General features: G+C 61.5%; 1 protein-coding gene across 4 annotated transcripts in view; it reads right to left on the bottom strand.

Annotated features, from left to right (window-relative positions):
* RIC8A (RIC8 guanine nucleotide exchange factor A) overlaps positions 1 to 12,731 on the bottom strand; it is a 37,061-nt gene extending 24,330 nt beyond the window's left edge. The window contains exons 1-11 of one of the 4 annotated variants that reach the window (XM_061353606.1): positions 12,621 to 12,731; positions 10,144 to 10,191; positions 7,638 to 8,252; positions 6,970 to 7,064; positions 6,051 to 6,201; positions 4,731 to 4,826; positions 3,636 to 3,780; positions 3,050 to 3,194; positions 2,644 to 2,763; positions 2,088 to 2,206; positions 1,894 to 1,913 (exon numbers count right to left, since the gene is read on the bottom strand). In XM_061353606.1, coding sequence (XP_061209590.1) covers positions 1,912 to 1,913; positions 2,088 to 2,206; positions 2,644 to 2,763; positions 3,050 to 3,194; positions 3,636 to 3,780; positions 4,731 to 4,826; positions 6,051 to 6,201; positions 6,970 to 7,064; positions 7,638 to 8,252; positions 10,144 to 10,191; positions 12,621 to 12,704 — 1,620 coding nt within the window. In that variant the 5' untranslated portion in view covers positions 12,705 to 12,731 and the 3' untranslated portion in view covers positions 1,894 to 1,911. Of the gene's footprint in view, positions 1 to 1,880; positions 1,977 to 2,087; positions 2,207 to 2,643; positions 2,764 to 3,049; positions 3,195 to 3,635; positions 3,781 to 4,730; positions 4,827 to 6,050; positions 6,202 to 6,969; positions 7,065 to 7,637; positions 8,253 to 10,143; positions 10,192 to 12,620 lie in introns of those variants that run through there. The other 3 variants (XM_061353605.1, XM_061353603.1, XM_061353604.1) reach the window with 3 other exon arrangements.
* Between the last annotated feature and the right edge of the window lie 6,250 nt (positions 12,732 to 18,981).

Raw genomic sequence — 18,981 nt, 5'->3', positions numbered from 1 at the left:
TACCCATTCAGTAATAAATGAGTTCCATCCTTCTGCCGCTCTCACCCCAGGGGTTTCTGTAGCCTCCATCTCCCCAGTGGCACACACTGTCCCCAGCACTGCTCCCCTCACTGCTCCTTACCCCCCTGTAAGCACCACCCCAGGGAGAGGCGGGATCACAGCACCATGGTGATGTCCCGCTCATTCCCAGCAGAGGTACTGTGCATATCCCAGTGCAGCACCGCATCTTCTGGGGCAGGAACTGTTCCTCAGCTCCATCTAACCCTGCCCTGGTGCAGCTTGAGGCCGGTTCCTCTTGTCCCATCCCTTGTTCCTTGGGAGCAGAGCCCAGCCCCTCCTGGCTCCATCCTCCTGTCAGGCAGTTGGAGGCAGCCATCAGGTCCCCCCTGAGCCTTCTCTGCTCCATCTGAACCCCCAGGTCCCTCAGCCCTTCCCCATCACACTTGGGCTCCAGGCCCTGCACCAGCTCCATTGCCCCGCTCCAGCCCCGCTCCAGTGAGAAGCTCCAGTTGGTGCCCATTGCACAGCAGAGGCCAGCAGTGGGCTCAAGCATCAACTGCTCCAGAGCATCCTGAGTGACTGCGTGCTCAGCGCTTGCGCTGAGGCTGGCTCAGGACCCTCCAGCCTCAGTGCTTGGTTTCACATTGGGGTGCTCCCTGGGTTGCACCTGGGAGTGGTGCAGGCAAAGCTCCTGGTGTAGCCCCAGTTTAACGCTGTGTTTTCACCTCCCCAATGCACTCAGAGCTCAGAGCGGTCAGACCAGAACTGGGTGCACAAAGAGCCAAAGAACGCCCCTGACCCGCTCAGGCCGCTGCAGCCCATGCACCAGTGCCACGAGCTCGTTGTGGTGGCTTTATTCCAGCATCACTGCTGCATTCCCACTCGTGAGAGGGCGTTCGGGACCTCGGGGACGCGACTCGGACTAAAGGGGTCCTTTAAAACAGTTCTTTAAAAAGCAATAAAACCAACGAGGACAGGGCAAACCCAAAGCCACAGCGAGGGGCGATGGGCACCAGTCCCGGGTGGGACCTCCCCAAGGCAGGCGAGGGCAGCCCACAGAGCCCCCTTGGGGAGCTCACGATGGGGAAAGGCCCATGGAGAGGCTGAGCTGGGAGGTCACAGGAGCCCTGCACAGCGCCAGTGTGCTGCTGGTCAGCATGGGTGAGCTTCCCATGTGGGTGGGAACTGCATGGGAATGGGGGCAATGGGAACGGGGGCAATGGGAGCGGGGGCAATGGGGACGGGGGAAGGGGACGCAATGGGGGGGCACGGGGACGGGGGCAACGGGGACGGGGGCGGACGGGGGCAATGGGGACGGGGGCAATGGGGACGGGGGCAATGGGGACGGGGGGCAATGGGGACGGGGGAAGCTTCACACAAGGGTTACCTGCTCCCTTCAGTGCACCCCTGCGGCTGCCCTCACTCCTGCACTCCCAGGGCCACAGCCACCCCCACCTGCACCCAGAGGTGCCTGCACCCCAGAACCGCTGGGAGGCACCGCTCAGCCCCCCCATTCCCAGCCAGGATCCCAGGGAGCAGCTCCCCCCCTGCCCCACGCACACCGACAGCGCTGCCCCATGCACACACCGTGCTCTGGAGGCTGCTGAACCCCCGTGCTGGGACCAGGACCCTCCCCAGCCCGGTCCTGGCACCTGTCCTGCATCAAACACATCCCACCGGGAGCTCCTGCCGAAGGGTGCAGGGGGGAACCCTCCCGGTGGAGCCAGGCCTGGGCAGGAGCTGCTCCTGTGAGGGGCTGCCGAGGGCTCCAGCCTGGATCCACATCCTGCAGTGAGGAGCCTGGACCAGCACCAGCCTCGGGTGCAGCTCAGTCCTGGAGCACTGGGGGGGCTCCCAGCTCGGTCCTGGAGCACTGGGGGGGTCCTGGGGCACTGGGGGGGGGCTCCCAGCTCGGTCCTGGAGCACTGGGGGGGGCTCCCAGCTCGGTCCTGGAGCACTGGGGGGGCTCCCAGCTCGGTCCTGGAGCACTGGGGGGGCTCCCAGCTCGGTCCTGGAGCACTGGGGGGGCTCCCAGCTCGGTCCTGGAGCACTGGGGGATCCTGGAGCACTGGGGGGGCTCCCATCTCAGTCCAGCCCCAGGTCCGAGTCGGACGAGGAGCGGTCCTCAGCAGCATCACGCAGGGCGCAGTGCATGGGGGCCAGGCTGCCGCCGGGTGTGATGCCCATGGGCTGGATCACCTGCTCCCTGCAGCCGGGACAGGGGAAAGGAGGCACCGCGCTGCAGCAGCCAGCAGGGAACCGGACCGGGGCTACAGCAGGGACACGGGGCCTGGCCCAGGCAGCCCAGAACCACCCCAGGCCAGCACCAAGAACCCCTCTGGAGAAGCAGGGGACCCCTCTGGCCATAAAGCCCCAGCATGGGGAGGGGATGGCTGGGAGCACAAGTGATCCATGCTCGGGGTCCCCAGAAGCACATGGAGGGATTTCACAGTACAGGGGTGTGTGGGGCTGGGGGTGCCTCCCCTGCACCAGTGGGGCCCAGCTCAAGGAACCATTTCCCCACTTATCTCCCACTCCCCCTCTCCTCCCTCCAGTGGTGGCTTAGACAGGCCTGTGGCAAAGGCAGCCCCCAGACACAGGGGTGCTAATGCAGACAGAGACAGAGACAGAGCTTCCCCATACCTGGACAGCTTGTCAAACATGTTCACTAGCTTCATGGCCTCGTACTCCTTCTGCTCCTCTGTCATCCCCTCCATGGGGTTGGGCAGCTTCTCCTCCACTCGGCCCGTCACCGGGTTAATGCTGCAAGAAGAGCAAGGTGAGGGCAGAGCAGGAGGAAAGCAGAGCAGTGAGCAAAGGGCTCCTTGAAGAGCTGGGTTCTCCTGAGCAGAGGAGCACAGGGTCAGGACTGGCTGCAAGGGCAGGAGCACAGCGCAATGGGGAGCTGCTGCTCCTGCGTGTCCTACACACAGGGCCTATGGAAGGGCAGGACAAGGGAGATGGCAGAGAACAGAGGAAGACAGGGACAGAAGGGGACTGGGAGGTGCTTTAGGAACAGGGGGCTCTGGCCAGGGACCAGGATTCTTACTTGGGCTTGGCCTCTTTGTACTCCTCGGTGTCCGTGTCCTCATCCTCCGAGTACTCGCCCTCTTCCCGGCCCCCGGCCATGAGGCCTCGAGCTGCCAGCAGCCCCGCAGCATTCCCATAGCCGGTGTACTTCACAAACCGGGACACTGTGGGACACAGGAGACACCAGGAACACTGTGCATCCCTGTGCTGTCAGAGACACCAACCACCCTGTGCTTCCCTCCTACTCCTGCCCATCTGCCCCTGCGTGTGCCCCCATAGCAAGACTGGAGCCAGGCCATGGAGGCCTGGAGATGCCAGCACTGCTTTGGGCTCTGCCAGGGAACTGGCTGCCACTTTGCACCAGGAAGGGCAGTTCAGCACCCAATGGTGAGGGTGTGAACAGGGTGGTTTGGTGCTTGCCCTCCAGCACAGCTCTTCCCTCCCTGCTGGCCTGAGCCACAGCCACCCCTCCCCACAGCACACGGGACACTTCCCACTGCCTCCTGCTCAGTGCACCCAGGCCATGGGAACAGAGGCTCCCAGTGGATGCAGAGCATCTCCCACCCCACACTGCGCGGCCCCGGGCAGCCCCTGCCTGCGCTCACCGCTCTCCTTGCAGAGCACGAAGAGGAACTCGGCGGCGCAGTGCTTCACGTCCGTGTCGATGTGGGTCATGAGCCGCACCAGCTTGTTCCGCAGCGCGCTCCCCACCTCCGGCCGCGTCCTCACGTCCCGCAGCGGCGGCAGCACCTGCGGGGAGCAGTGGGGCTGGAGCAGGCCAGGAGGGGGCAGCAACAACGAGCGATGCACAGGGACAGGGGCAGAACAACCCCAGGTTCCAGGATAGGCTGGGGAACGACCCCTTAGAGAGCAGTGTAGGGGAGAGGGACCTGGGGGTCCTATGGACGACAGGGTGACCATGAGCCGACACTGTGCCCTTGTGGCCAAGAAGGCCAATGGCATCCTGGGGTGTATTAGAAGGGGGGTGGTTAGTAGGTCGAGAGAGGTCCTCCTTCCCCTCTACTCTGCCCTGGTGAGACCTCATCTGGAATATTGGGTCCAGTTCTGGGCCCCTCAGTTCCAGAAGGACAGGGACCTGCTGGAGAGAGTCCAGCGCAGGGCAACTGAGATGATGAAGGGAGTGGAGCATCTCCCTTATGAGGACAGACTGAGGGAGCTGGGTCTCTATAGTTTGGAGGAGACTGAGGGGTGACCTTATTAGTGTATATAAATATATAAAGGGGGAGTGTCCCGAGGATGGAGCCAGGCTCTTCTCAGTGGCAAACAATGATAGGACAAGGGGCAATGGGTACAAACTGGAACACAAGAGGTTCCACTTCAACTTCTTCTCAGTGAGGTGACAGAACACTGGACCAGGCTGCCCAGGGAGGTTGTGGGGTCTCCTTCTCTGGAGACATTCAAAACCCGCCTGGACACGTTCCTGTGTAACCTTATCTGGGTGTTCCTGCTCTGCAGGGGGATTGGACTGGATGAGCTTTTGAGGTCCCTTCCAATCTCTAACATACTGGGATACTGGGATACTGTGAAGATAACACTGCGGGTACCAAGGCCTCAACCCGCACGAACCAGAGCCCAGCAGGGGCAGGGGGCCCTGTGGGGAGGGTGGCAGTGTCCAGGTGCTCGCCGGTCCCCTCTCTCCTGGAGCAGCATCCCCCAGCTGTGCCTGAGCCCCAGCTCACCTTTGCCTTCAGGAACTTCCTGGTCTGGCGATGGACGCGGGCGCTCTCCGTCAGCAGGTTCAGCACCGGGGTCAGGCTCTCCTTCAGCTTGTGTCCCTGCAGAGGCACCACAAAACCAGCAGCACCTGAGTCCCACTGAGCTCTGCTCCTCTGGCTTGGGGTGGGGAACCGGAGTGCAGACAGCAGGGCAAGAGCTGGACATCAAAGCTCCAGCCTTGTGGGGAACCTGAGTGCAGACAGCAGGGCAAGAGCTGGACATCAAAGCTCCAGCCCTGTGGTGGGGAACCTGAGTGCAGACAGCAGGGCAAGAGCTGGACATCAAAGCTCCAGCCCTGTGGAGAACCTGAGTGCAGACAGCAGGGCAAGAGCTGGACATCAAAGCTCCAGCCTTGTGGAGAACCTGAGTGCAGACAGCAGGGCAAGAGCTGGACATCAAAGCTCCAGCCCTGTGGAGAACCTGAGTGCAGACAGCAGGGCAAGAGCTGGACATCAAAGCTCCAGCCTTGTGGTGGGGAACCTGAGTGCAGACATCAGGGCAAGAGCTGGACATCAAAGCTGCAGCCCTGTGGAGAACCTGAGTGCAGACAGCAGGGCAAGAGCTGGACATCAAAGCTCCAGCCCTGTGGTGGGGAACCGGAGTGCAGACAGCAGGGCAAGAGCTGGACATCAAAGCTCCAGCCCTGCTGCAGGAGTTCCAGTGCTCCAGCACTCCCAAACCCACTGCTTTCTGAGCCCTGCTCTATAGCACAGCAGCTTCCACCTGCTAGGAATACCTGTGGGGCATCCAGTGCTCCAGCACTCCCAAACCCACTGCTTTCTGAGCCCTGCTCTATAGCACAGCAGCTTCCACCTGCTAGGAATACCTGTGGGGCATCCAGTGCTCCATCATTCCCAAACCCACTGCTCTCTGAGCCCTGCTCTATAGCACAGCAGCCTCCACCTGCTAGGAATACCTGTGGGGCACCCGGATGGAGAAGTGCAGTGTTAACACGTGAAGGCCCTTTGGAAGAACCACAGCCAGCTTGAAACAACACCAACTGAGGCTTGAGAACCTGCTCACCAGGTCCCTACCGAGCTGACTGGAACAGAACCCGTTTCCCATCACGCAGCCAATCCCCTGCTGCTCAAGCAGCCTCCCTGCCTGCAGCCCACCAAGTGATGCCACAGTCACTTTCCCCATCAACAGACACTGATTCAGCCCCACCAACCCCAAGTTTGGCCCCTTCCATGCAGAGCTATCTGCAAGCCCCCCCGTGTGCTGTGGTGGTGCCCGGGGCCTCCCCAGCCTGCAGGCAAGGGAGCAGGGACCTCACAACTCACCCTGTCGAGGCGGCGCTCCAGGAAGTCCAGCAGGACGCTGACCGCGTCCATGTTGACACCCATGTACTCCAGGGAGCCGGGGCGCACTCTGGGGGCGAGCAGCACATCCAGACACTTGAGGGGCAGGTTGCCCAGCAGGTTCACCGTGTGGCTGCGCAAGGAAGGCACGAGAGAACACAGTCACGGGGCTTTGCTCTCGGGAGCTCCTCAGCTCATGGCTAACATCCAGCAGTGAGGGCACCCTGAGATCCGAGCTGTCTATGGGCTGCACCCAGGCTCCTCACACCACTGAAAGGGGATAAATTGAACTGCTTTTGGGGTACTTGAACTATGTTCTGGGAGTCTGTTTGCTGACAGATGAGAAAGCACGGATCCTGACACTGAGGCCAAGCAGGTCTCTCTCCAGGATCTCCTGCTGTATCACTATCGTTCCTTCTCACCCCAATAGCCATTAGAGCATTGCTTCGGATGCCTGACTGAGGCCGGTGTCACCAGCTCAGAGGTGACACCCCTGGGCCAGGAGCGCTCAGTGATGTGCCACAGGCAGCTCCTCAGCCTGGCTTCAGGGACTGACACAGCACGGGCTCTAACCAAAGCACCAAACATCTGCTCTGGCAAAGGCCACTGCAGTGGTGGCACCTGAGCAGGTTGGAGGCAGGGGTGGAAGGGGCTGGAGCACAGCCCTCGGGCAGGCTGGGAGAGCACAGCGCGCTCCTCTCTGGGGTGGCAGCACAGGCAAGGTGTCTGCAGGAAGGACAGGGCCAGTTTGGGTGGAGGAACCTCAGGCTGGACCAAGGGTACCTGCTCATCACAGTGACCTCAGCAATCACCGCACAAGCAGAGGATGCTAAAGCCAAAGTCAGGATCTGCCTTAGGAGAGCTGTTGCTAGTGAGATGGTGACCAACTGCTCTAACAGACCTGTGGAACTCCTCTGTCCTGTCCTCTCCATCGGCAGAGATCATGAGGCAGTGGCGCAGGAGGGCCCCCAGGTGCCGGTACAAAGCAGCATCCTCCTGCCCCCAAACAGAATGGAAACCTGCATCAGGAAAGGGATCCTCCACATCCCAGAGCGTGCCCTGAGCCCACAGCCCCATCCAGCCGCCTGCAGCTGCCTGCAGGGTGCCTCAAGTGAAAGCAGCCTCCAGTTCTCCTTCAGGACAATTCCCAGATTCCCTGCTGCCCAGTACCTTTCCCCTTGCTCTGGGACACTGAGCCAAAGGCTGGAAGCGGCCCCAAGCCAGCGCCATGGATTAGGCAGAGGTGCTCTCCATCACATCCTCCATTGACCTGGTCCAGAAGGTGGAGGAGCCCCAGGCCAGGCTCAGAAGTGAGTTCCTGGGGTGTCTGCTCTGCCCCTGTGCACTCAATAGTGCCATTAAGAAGGGGAACACCCAACTTGTAAACTGCACTGCTCAGTAATGCACTGGGCAGGGGCAGTGCCCAAGGGAGGAGGCTCTGACACGAGGCTCCTGCCACCCTCAGGGGCTGCACGAGGGCCGGTTTGTAACAGGTGACACACAAGCGAGAGCGGCAGCAGTGACACCCGGCCTGGAGACAGGCACATGGGGGACGCAGCCAGGACCCACCTCATCCACCTCCCTCTTGCTGGAGTCGAAGGTGATGTTGAAGAGCACCTTGAGGATCTCCATGGCGCGCTCCGTCTCCTGCCGAGGCAGAGGGGGGAGAGGCCCCTCCTGGGTGGCGACCTCGTGGGGGTGCCTCCACTTCACGGCGAGGGTGAGCTCCAGGGTGTCGGCCATGAGGCTGACGCCGCGCAGCTCCCGCGCCAGCCGCTGCCGCGCCTCCACCCGCAGCGCCGTCAGCAGGAACAGCAGCCGCAGGTCGAAGAACTTCACCTCGTGGGGGAGGCTGCTGCCGGGGCAGAGCCGCACGCGCCCGGCCAGGCCCTCCACGAGCCGGGCCTCGGCCGCCAGCGCCTGCGCCCGCGCGCTGCTGAACACGACGTTGCAGAGGCACTTGAGGGCCTCCAGGACCACGTCCAGGTCGGGGAGCTCCCGGATGAGCTCCTCGCAGGGATGGAGGCCCGCGTGCCTGGCGAGCGCCCGCAGCCCCTCCTTGCTGCTGAAGGGCTCCAGGCAGGACTTGTCCCGGGACAGGATGCGGATGCTCTCCAGGCAGGTGACCTGGCAGGACGGCTGCAGCTCCCTCTCCAGGAACCTCACCAGCAGCTGGGCCATTCTCTGTGCCGTTGGGAACAAGAACCAAGGGATGCCTCATGCTCTGCCATTGACACCCTGTAACACTGCCCTGGGAGATGGGAGCATCACCTAGAGGTGGGCCTATGGTGGCTCTGGTTCAGGGCTGCACCCAGCAACTGCTTGGCTCTGGCATCTGATCCTGGCCCAGCTCAAGCAAGAAACAAAGAGTGGCTGGGAGAGGGTACCAGATGTAAGGGGGGAGGATGAACAGACAACCGCTGCTACCCCATATTGCAGCTTCACCCATGGTGAGGATGATTCAGGGTAACAGGGTTTACTTGACAGCCGCATTAAGCAAAGAGGACAGAGCAAAAGCATCCCTTAAGGCTTCACTGACAACCAACTCAATAGCAGCCTTCCACTCCCACCCAGAGCCTTCAGGTTAGGGAGGCATCTGCTCTGGGTACTCCAGAAACAGACTGACAAGGCTGAGATGCATCAGAAACCACCAAGGGAGGGGAATGGACCTGAGTGAGGTGAGAGCAGCACGTGATGCCCTCAGAAAGGGGTGGTAAGGCCTCAGGAGATTCAAAGCATGATCTCAGGGCTGTCTGGAGGCCTACTGGCCCAGATCCTCTGCAGGGCCGGGCTGGCAGAGCTCCACTAACACCGATTCACAGGAGCAGAGAACCAAACCCTCGTGGGTAACAGCACCGTGCGTGCCAGCGAGCAAGGCACGGGGAGCAAAGGGAGCTCCACACACTGGGGACAGCCTGGCCTGAGCCACGTGTAGCAACACCTCATGTTACACCAGGCACCCCCTGGCCTGAGCCACGTGTAGCAACACCTCATGTTACACCAGGCACCCCCTGCACTGACACCGACACCCTGGTGAGGTCAGGTCCCCCTGCATCTCTAATGCAACACCAGTGTCTTTCCATGCACAGCACTAGGGGGAAGGAACCCACGATCACAGCAAGGTTTGTCACCCGGTGTCACTGCTGGATGTGGTGATGATAAAAGGACTGAAGGAAGGAAGAGATTTTAGACTCAGCTTAAAAAGATCTTGGAGAGTGTTCCCAGGGCTAAACCTTCCCAAGAACTGAGCACCAGGAGTTAGATGGCGATGCTCCCTCTGTGCTTCCTGACTTACACCACAGAAGTGGAGCACCCCAAGGCTGTGCCCCAATTCTCAGCCTGTTGACTGTGACTGGCCCAGCCCAAGCAGCTGGACAAGCAGGGCAGAGAGCACGGATCCTGGGACATCTGGTCCTGTGCATCTGGCTGTACCTGGAGAAGCTGCACCCCGCATCAGCTGACACACAAGAGGGGTCCTGTGCTCTACCCTGGCTGCATGGCCCACACTTGCTGTGCTAACACAGGCACTGGCACAATCAATGGACTGGACCAGACGGAAAACAATCCGGGCTCTGTCAGGAAAAACTGGCTTACGGATAGAGGAGCCCACCAGCCACGTGCAGCCATGAACAGGTCTGCCCTGGCAACAGCAGCCATGAACAGGAGAGCTTCCTTCCACGGAGGGCCAGATGACAGCAGCTCAAAGCATCTGTTAATGCATTGCCGCAGCCAAAGCCTGCAGCTGCCTCACAGAACCCCTCTGGAGCCCTGCATGCTGCTGTGGCCTCGGCCTGCAGGTGATCACAGCTCTTACACACCCATGGCTGGCACTACACGCTCTGCAGGATGCAGAGGGCTTGCTGATGCTGAAGGATGCTGACCTTCATCCTAAACCACCACCTATGGATGGGAACAGCCAGGCAGATGCTCTGAGCACCCCGTTCCCTCACCAAGCTAATGCCAACACTCCTTGCTTTCCCCAAGGAGCTGCCAGCATCAAACCTGCTGCACAGGAGTACCAACAGCAGCACATTCCCATACCCAGCCAGAGGAAGACAGCAAAGCCTGTGCCCACCTTCCTCTCCTCCCGCTCCTCATCGTCAAAGGTGAAGCACTGAGATTTCTGTGGGGAGAACAAAACCAAGGAAAGCAACAGGTTAGAAATGCACAACCCCATGGCCCTGGGCAGGGCAGGTCTGAACCCAAACTGCCCAAAAGCAAGCAGCCCCTCAAGAGCAGCCCCCAGCAGCGGCAGGGAACCAGTGCGCAGAGAACCCCTGTCTGAAACAGAAGAAAGCCAAACAGCCCAGGCACTGGAGGAAAGAGGATTCGGAAATCAGAACCCCAGCCTGGTTTGGGTTGAAGGGACCTGAAAGCTCCTCCAGCTCCAACCCCTGCCAGGGCAGGGACCCCTTCCACTGGAGCAGCTTGCTCCAAGCCCCTGTGTCCAACCTGGCCTTGAGCACTGCCAGGGATGGGGCAGCCACAGCTTCTCTGGGCACCCTGTGCCAGCGCTCAGCACCCTCACAGGGAAGAGCTTCTTATCCCATAACAGCCACAATTCCCTGCTCAGTGACACCACCGAGCTGGGCCTACACAATCCTCCCCTTGACATTTACTGCTCCTCCTCCTGACCAACAGAACGCGCTTCTTGTTACCTGCAACCAGACCATGGGGTGACAGGTCCCATTCTTTAAGCACAAGAGACCTGCTCTCTCCACCTCCAGCACGTCCCTTTCCTTGGCCACCTTTGGCTGACCCCACTCATCCCTATGGAGCTGCTCAGGAGCAGGGATCACCACAACCAAGCATCCTCACACTCTGCATTGATTCTCTCTCGAGGAATGGCAACTCCTGGGTATCCCATGCAGGCTCTCAAGGGCTGAGCTCATCTCCCACTGTATTTACCACATCACGAGCTGCCCGTTGCCTTCCTCCAGCCCAGGACTGGTTGCTTGGGGCTTTGGGGATCCCGGGTGCTCCCTGACTCCCTCATTCCACAGGCGCAGCCTCCCCTGCCACCTTTTTAATGGGCTGCCAGCTCCTGGCTGCTTAAGCAGCAGATCCAGGGTGCAGCTTAACCCTGCCCCAGCACCAAGGTCCTAGCGATGGCTTTGGTCTTGCCAGCCCAGACCAAGCCGTGGTGGAGAACACAACAGCAAGAGGCTGCCTGCAGAGCCTCCAGCCTCCCCAGGGTGCCCTCTCCTGCTGCCCCTCACTGAGGGACTGGGGCTCCAGTCCTGGAGCTGATGTGCTCTGCAGGCAACCGGGGCACTTGTGCTCTCCCACTGCATCCTCTTGGAGGCTCCTGTAGCCCCATTCGTGTCTGTTTTGCATACCTGTGCCTTTGCTTTAGCTGTAGCTTGCTGCTGGCAATCAACGACTGACTGAGCCTGCAACAGTGAATTCAAACACACCCCACAGAGGCTGCAGCACCATTGACTCCACAGTAAAAACGAGGCAAGGAGGTTGCTCACATCCTCTGCAGCATCACAGCCTCCTCTGATTGCCCAGCAGAGCCACTGCCACCCTCACAGGCTCCTACACTGCAGCACCAGCAGAGGACAACAGAGAACCCCGTGGCTGGTACCTCAGGCTGGCCCCACACGGAGCTCTGGCTGCACTTCCAGCTCCTCCAGCGTCACACCTGGAGCAGGGGACGCTGTTCCTATGGAGCAACGCCCAGGAGGGCCCTGCTCCTTCTCAGCCACATCTCCCCCGTCTCAGAGCCGCACTCTCCTCTCGCACACCCCTGCACAAGGCTCTCCCTGCTGCTCCCCTCCCACTCGGGGCTGAGTCAGGAGCTCTGCAGGGCCCCCTGCCCCAGTGGGAACCCTGAGCGAGACCTCCCTGACAACCAGAGCCTGTTTGTGATGGGATTTACCCCCACAGACCCCCTTGGGCCACTTTAAGGCTCAAAGCGCTTCCCCCTCTGCTTCCCAACCGTTCTTAGAACCAAGAATGGGTTGGGTTGGAAGGGACCTCAAAGCCCATCCAGCTCCAAGGTCCCAGCCACAGGCAGGGACCCCTTCCACTGGAGCACCTTGCTCCAAGCCCCTGTGTCCAACCTGGCCTCGAACACTGCCAGGGATGGGGCAGTTTCCTGCTCTGATGCTCTCTACCCCCAGTTCAGAGCAGGCGCCTGCACCCGGCTCCAGCAGCCCCATCCCTGCCCTCTGGGATCTTTGACTTGCAAATCACAAGAACCACTCCACCTGCAGCTCCTCCCCAGGCCCCAAACCTCACCTCCAAGCCTTGCCTTCACAGAAAGGCTTCTCCTGCTTGGTCTGCACCGATTTCCCTCCAGGTTTTACCTGATAGCTCAATAACAGCAATCACAAGAACAACCCCTTCGCCCTTCTCCATGCTTTCCTTGCAATATACAGAGGAACCAGGACACTGAGAGGCCGCTCAGCTGCTCCCCAGCCAAACAGCAGGGAAAACCGAAGCAGCCAGTCCATGCTGCTGGCAGTGACACACAGGCAGATGTGCTCCATGGGACGCATGGGGACACACAGGTCCCACTGCAGGCGAGGCTGGGACCTCACTCACCTCCCGGTTGTAGACCTGAAGCACCTTGAGCACCGTGTCCTGCTCCCCGCTCTCCAGCGCGGCCACCACCGCCCGGAGCTCCATTATCTCCCTCAGCTCAGCAGGAGGTGAACCAGGGGGCGATGCAGAAGGACCTGGATACAGGAGAGCAGAGAGGGAGGAGGGAAAGGCCAAACCAGAGGGAAGCCGCAGGTGATTGCTCACGCTGCTGCATCCATAGGGGCAGAGCAGATGGATAACCCAGGCTCACCAGCAGCCAGCTTCCTCCCTCGCCCTCTAATCCTCTTCTTTCCCTCTTTGCTTTTCAACATTTAATGCATGCCCGGGCGCTAAAGCACCCGGGGAAAGCCTTCCCCCCCCATCCCAGCCCGGGATTAACACAGAGCAGATAACAGCAGCTCCCTGAAATAGCTCTGCCCCCTCCTCCTCGGGCTGCCCTGATTCCTAGCGCTGCACAGGAGCAGGAACACAGCGAGTGCAACCTCCACAGGCGTTCCCATGGAGAGCATCCCCCGGCCCCCGGCAGAGCCACCTGGGAGGGTTTGTGGCAGTCGATCCCTGGGTTCTGCTGCCTGGCACAGCCAGCGCAGGGACGGGCTGTGGGAGTGCATCAGGCACACGCGGTCAGAACACACGTCCCTTGTGCACCAGCACCGCGCCTCACCATGGCCGTGTCAATGAGCAGAGGCGCACAGAGGCGAGGGGGTTATTTCAGGCACAGCAGGAGCTCAGCAGCGCACAGAGCCCTGCAAGGGCACAGTGCGGGGAGCACCCGCGGCGGTGGGAAATAAAGCGGCTCCGAGCACATCAGAGAGCACGGATCCCCGGTTAGAGCCCATGGAGCCAGGAACCGCGCTCTGCAGCATGGATCTGGGGTTAGACCCCATGGAGCCATGCACCGCGCTCTGCAGCGCGGATCCCCTGTTAGACCCCATGGAGCCATGTACGGGCTCTGCAGCACGGATCCCCGGTTAGACCCCATGGAGCCATGTACGGGCTCTGCAGCATGGATCTGGGGTTAGACCCAATGGAGCCATGCACGGGCTCTGCAGCGCGGATCCCCGGTTAGAGCCCATGGAGCCATGTACGGGCTCTGCAGCATGGATCTGGGGTTAGACCCAATGGAGCCATGCACGGGCTCTGCAGCGCGGATCCCCGGTTAGAGCCCATGGAGCCATGTACGGGCTCTGCAGCATGGATCTGGGGTTAGACCCAATGGAGCCATGCACGGGCTCTGCAGCGCGGATCCCCGGTTAGACCCCATGGAGCCATGTACGGGCTCTGCAGCGCGGATCCCCTATTAGACCCCATGGAGCCATGTACACGCTCTGCAGCACGGATCCCCTGTTAGACCCCATGGAGCCATGTACACGCTCTGCAGCACGGATCCCCTGTTAGACCCCATGGAGCCATGTACGGGCTCTGCAGCGCGGATCCCCTATTAAGACCCCCATGGTACGCGCTCTGCAGCGCGGCAAGCACCGAACGCAGCCCCCGCGCTGCACCGGGCCCTGCGCCGGCAGTGCCGGGCTCTGGGGCGCCCACGGGGGCCACCCCTCCTGCCCCACGCAGCCGGGAGGGGCCTGGGGCAGAGCTGCGGGAAGCGGGGGTCGCTCGGGGGCCCCGGCCCGGAACCGCACCCGCGGAGGGGCTGGGCCCGGGGGCTGCCCCCGGCTCTGCGGTCAAGGCAGGAGCCGGGCCCGCCCCGGCCACGTTCCACCCCCCCGCTGCCTCCCCCCGCCTCGTTCCGCGCCGTCCCCAGCCCCTCAAGCCCCGGTTCCCCCCCAGCGGCCGGGCCGGCGCTGCCGGTACCTGCGGCTCGGAGTCCCTCGGAGCCGGAGCCGGGACCGACCCCCGGCGCTGGAGCCCTGCGGCCCGGCGAGGGGCTGCGGCGAGCAGGGCCGGAGGGGAGCGCCGTTACCTTCCTCCCGCCGCCCCGGCCTCCTGCCTCGGCCGCGCTCCCCGCCCGGGGCCCGGCCCGGCCCAGCGCGGAGGCCGCGGTGCTCCCGGTTCCCTCCGCAGCGCCCGGAGCCGCGCAGAGCGGGCGGAGGGGGGCGGGCATTTTGTGGGCCCGGCGCGGCTCCGCCCAGCGGGGCGGGCCCAGCGGCCGCCATGGCGGAGAGGGGCCGAGGTGAGGCGGGGGGCGCGGAGGGGCCTTGCTGCTGCCGGGGAGGGGGTCCCGGGTCCCATCGCAGGGCATGGGCGGGAGGGGAAGGGATCGAGGCCGGGGTCGGCCCCGCCGTCATTCGGGAGCCGCCAGGGTCCGGTTGCGGGAGCCTCCGGGGGGCCCAGGCCAGGGGAGCCCCGGAAGGGCCGGGGGGGGGGGGGAAGAGCCCCGGTGTGAGCGGCTTGAGGCAGCCCCGCGCTGGGCACGGAGCCCCCGGCACTGCTGGAGCCGAGCTGCTCGGGGCAGGGCCCTGGGGTTCTCCCCGCGCCTCTCTGGGGGGAGTTCGCTGTAGTTTGGGCAAAAGGAGCTCGGGATCGCCCCGTGGCAAAGACGCGGGGGGGGGGGGCAGCGGTAACGGCCCCCGTGGCCAGCGGAGGCCTTGGGGGGGGGGGGGCAGCGAGCGCGCTCGGCCGCGGCCGCCCCGTGGGGTGAGCAGCGAGCGGGCGGGGCTGAGCCGCCTCCTCCCCGGCCAGGTCCGAGCGCTGGGCCCGAGGATGCGCTGGACGCGGAGAACAAGCGCATGGCGGAGAGCCTGGCCGGCAAGGTCACCCGGCTCAAGGCGGTGAGTGCCCGAGGCGGGCGGCGCACCCCTTACCCCTTACCCGTTATCCGTTACCCGTTATCCCAGCGCAGCGGCTCCCGGTGTGCGGTGGCCCCGAGCTGGTCCTCAGCTTCCCCTTGCGAAACGCCAGGGATGTCTGCGAATTGGCGCTTCCTGCTGAGGTTTAGCAACAGCATCCAAAGGGGATGGTGTGGTTGTCGCAGCACGTGGGGAAGTAGTTTGAGGCATCAGAGCTGCACAGGGGGTAGTAAAGCACAGCTCCTCAGGGAAAACATCACCATAAACAGGCACATAGAGCAGTTCTGAGAAATACACCTTGTAAGTGGTGTTCTTAGAGCTGCTTTGCTCCTCCTAACACCAAGCACTTTGATTTAGAGCTTAACAGAAGTCAATGACTCGCCCTGTAGAAGGGAGGACTCAGTCCTGCTCTGTGTCCCCATCTGTCCCCATGCTCCTGCCCAGTGTGGCAGTTTTGGACAGCCCAGCTTTATTCTCAGAGCTGAAAAAAGCTCAACAACCCAAACGTGACGTGAGAATCGTTCCCTTGACAGAACAAGCCTCGGGGGGGGGAGCTGGGGCTTGCTTCTCCGACGTGCATTGCAGTTGAACCAGCAGCACGCGTGTTGGTTCTCTGTGCACTGACGGCCGCTAACCCCTGCTTCATCCCTGTGTAGCTGGCACTGGACATCGACAAAGACGCGGAGGAGCAGAACCGTTACCTGGACGGCATGGTAAGGAGCCGGTGGCGTGCGGTGAGCAGCCTGGGTGTGCTGCTCTCAGTGACCAGAGCTCCAGGTTAACAGCAGAGGTAGATCCCAGCACTCGCTTTGGCAAACCAGGAATGTGACTGAACCTGGTCCCGGTGGATTTCTTGGTGCACGACCATCAGGCACTTCACTGCTGGCAGGGTCCCTTTGTCCAAGGGGCTGGCGGGTTTGGTATCCAGCATCTGGAGAGACTGGTGTGGAAATACAGGTGGAGATCACCTCCTTCACAGGGTTAAAGAGCTGCCTCCTGCAGCTGCTCCCCGCAGATGGGCCTGTTCCTCAGCTGCCCCTGTGATTCTGGTGCTGCTCAGGGCCCTGCTCTGGTTTCTTTCTGACACACGCCACCAGTGAAACCAAATTCCCTTCCCAGTCATCTGCCTCTTAAGCTTTGGTTGCTGATGGAAGATCCCAGTGCACTGGGGCCAGGCCAGGCCAGCACATCCCTGGAGCAGAGGGGGCATCTGCTGAGGCCTTTTAGGGGAAAGGCAGCTCATGAAGGAGGGGAATCCAGGCAGAGGTTTGAGTTGATCAGCACCAGAACACTGGTGCTTGGAGCACCTTTTCTGCCTGAGCTGGGGTGTGGAAGCAAGAGAGCAGATAATTGTAGTGTTGAAACCAGCTGAGTCGAAGCTCAGCCTGTAGCTGTGTAATAGCAGTGTCTGCTGAGAGTGTTGGAGTGTCTGAAATGGGTGTTTTCTCAGCCTGATAAGCAGGAGAATGGAGAATCAAAGGGATCATGGCAAAAGACCTTAAAGGAGAAGTCTCTGACCAGCATGAAACTGTGCTGTTACAGAGGAGACTCTGAAGCATTTCAGGAGCAGCACAAGCAGAAGCTCCAAGTAGTTTGTGCATAAGGAAAACCAGACCCAAAGTCAAAATGAAACTGCCCAAACTGCGTTAGTTTGAGAGCTGTTTGCCCCCTCTGGCAGAGCTGCATGTGAATGTGACCCCATGCTGAGGGGAGGATAGAATGATGGCAGGAGATGACACCTTCTGGTGCATGGGATGGCCCAGCTTCACCTAGGGAATGTGCGGTGGGTGCGTGGGTGCAGGCTTCACATGCAGAGTTGCTGTTAGCTCGGATCTGTGTTTGTAAGCCTCTGCCTGCCCGTCCTCTGTCCTCTGTCCCCAGGACTCGGACCTGCTGAGTGTGACGGGGCTGCTGACGGGCAGCGTGAAGCGCTTCTCCAGCATGGCGCGCTCCGGCAGGGAGAACCGGCGGCTGCTCTGCTCCGTCTCGGCTGGGCTCGTCCTGCTCTTCGTCATCCTCTACTACCTGGTGGCCAGAGCAGGGACTTGAGGTGCTCTGCGGGTTTCGCAGGACAGAAAACAGTGACTGACAGAGCTGCTCCTGTGGCTCTGCCCCGGGTGGAGGCCTTCAGGTGCTCCAGACAGCCCTTCCGAATAACCTCTGACCACCACCAGCTTCTCCTCCTTGCTCTGCTGGTCTCAGACATCCCTATAAAACGATGTGGTTCTAACCAGATTCTCATGTATAACACATCCTGATGTTGCTAAGTGCTGACACCGTCATCTCTTGCCTCCTTGGCCACGTCTCACAGCCTGTTTTTAGAGGCTGCTTTTGTGTTACCTCCCTTTTTGACACTCGGTACCAGGCTTGTGAGGAGATGTGGCTCCAGAGACTCCCTGATCCCCATAAACCAGCTGAGCTGTGGAAGCTCTGGAGCTCAGGATGCTGACAGGTCTGGAAGCATGAACGTGTGACTGACATTCCAGCATGGCCACTCAGCTGATGCCTGCCCTCAGCTTCCCCGTGCCCTATTGACAGCACTGGGGTCACTGGGTGAAATGAAATGTGCTCTGCTTTGAAATGAAATCGGCAGATCTGCGCCCTGATGCTTCCCAGTTGTTGCAGAGGAGTAAACCTTCATTTGAATGCGAGCTCTGTCACCTTTATCCCCTTCTGGGCAACACCAGGGATGAACCCTGCAAGAAAGGAGGCCCAGAGCCCATAAGCCACCTCCATTTGCACACATACGGTATCTTCCAGTCCCTCTCAGGCAGCCAGAAACACACTCCCATAACTCTGAAGCCAGTGTAAAGAGAACCTGATGGCCCTTCTCCCCAGCAAGCCCATGTTCACCAGTTGGGGGGGGGGGGGTATGTTTCCTTTAGCCTCCCTTGCACCCATTAGGAATTCCCTTGTCCTTGGACTGAGCCAGCTCCAGATCCGTAAGGGGACAGTGTTGTCCTTTGTTCACCTGCAGCAGGCTGTGCCCAGACACTGCCCTGGCTGGACTGGGAGTCTTTGGACCTCTACCTTTGGGAAGTGCACAGGGAAGGCCAGTAGAAGGGAGGCAGTGGTGACCGGTTCTTCCTGCTGCTTCTCTGGGGAGATGTGGCAGCTCCCAGCTCTTTCCATTCCCTTCGACTGTTGTAAATAAAGCTCTGGCTTTAGAATCTTGCTGAAGTGTTTCTCCCTTGTGCTCACGTTAGCAAGGCTACGTGCCAAGACCAGATCCCTCGGGTTGTGCTGGAGCTGCAGAGAGCCCGCTGCCTCAAAGCCCAATCTCAGCGTTATCCCATGAAGTGGGAATGGTGCTCCTTCAGGGAACTGCAGTGCAGGGGTTGGAGCTCTTGTCTCTGAGGTGGTCCCGGGGCGGCCCCCGACGAGGAACGGGGCGTGACGGGGGAGCAGGGGCCGGGCGCGTCCCCGCAGGGTCCCCACCGCCCCGAGCGCGCCCGGGGAACGCTCGCAGGGCGCCGCCTCCGGGGCCGGGGCCGGGACTGGGGCCGCCACCGCCGCTCACCCCTCGGCACCGGCGCCTCCTCCTGCGTCCCCATCCCCGGGCACAGCGGGACGGGACCGGGCGGCTGCGGCCCAGGCCCAGCGCTGGGACCGCC

The sequence above is a fragment of the Neopsephotus bourkii genome, unplaced genomic scaffold (assembly GCF_033783945.1).
Source record: "Neopsephotus bourkii isolate Nb327-2 ecotype Australia unplaced genomic scaffold, CSIRO-AGI_Nbou_v1 NB_689, whole genome shotgun sequence".
In the NCBI taxonomy this organism is placed as follows: domain Eukaryota; kingdom Metazoa; phylum Chordata; class Aves; order Psittaciformes; family Psittacidae; genus Neopsephotus; species Neopsephotus bourkii.
The sequence above is the reverse complement of the archived record's forward strand: the minus strand, read 5'-3'. Positions and strand labels throughout refer to the sequence as shown.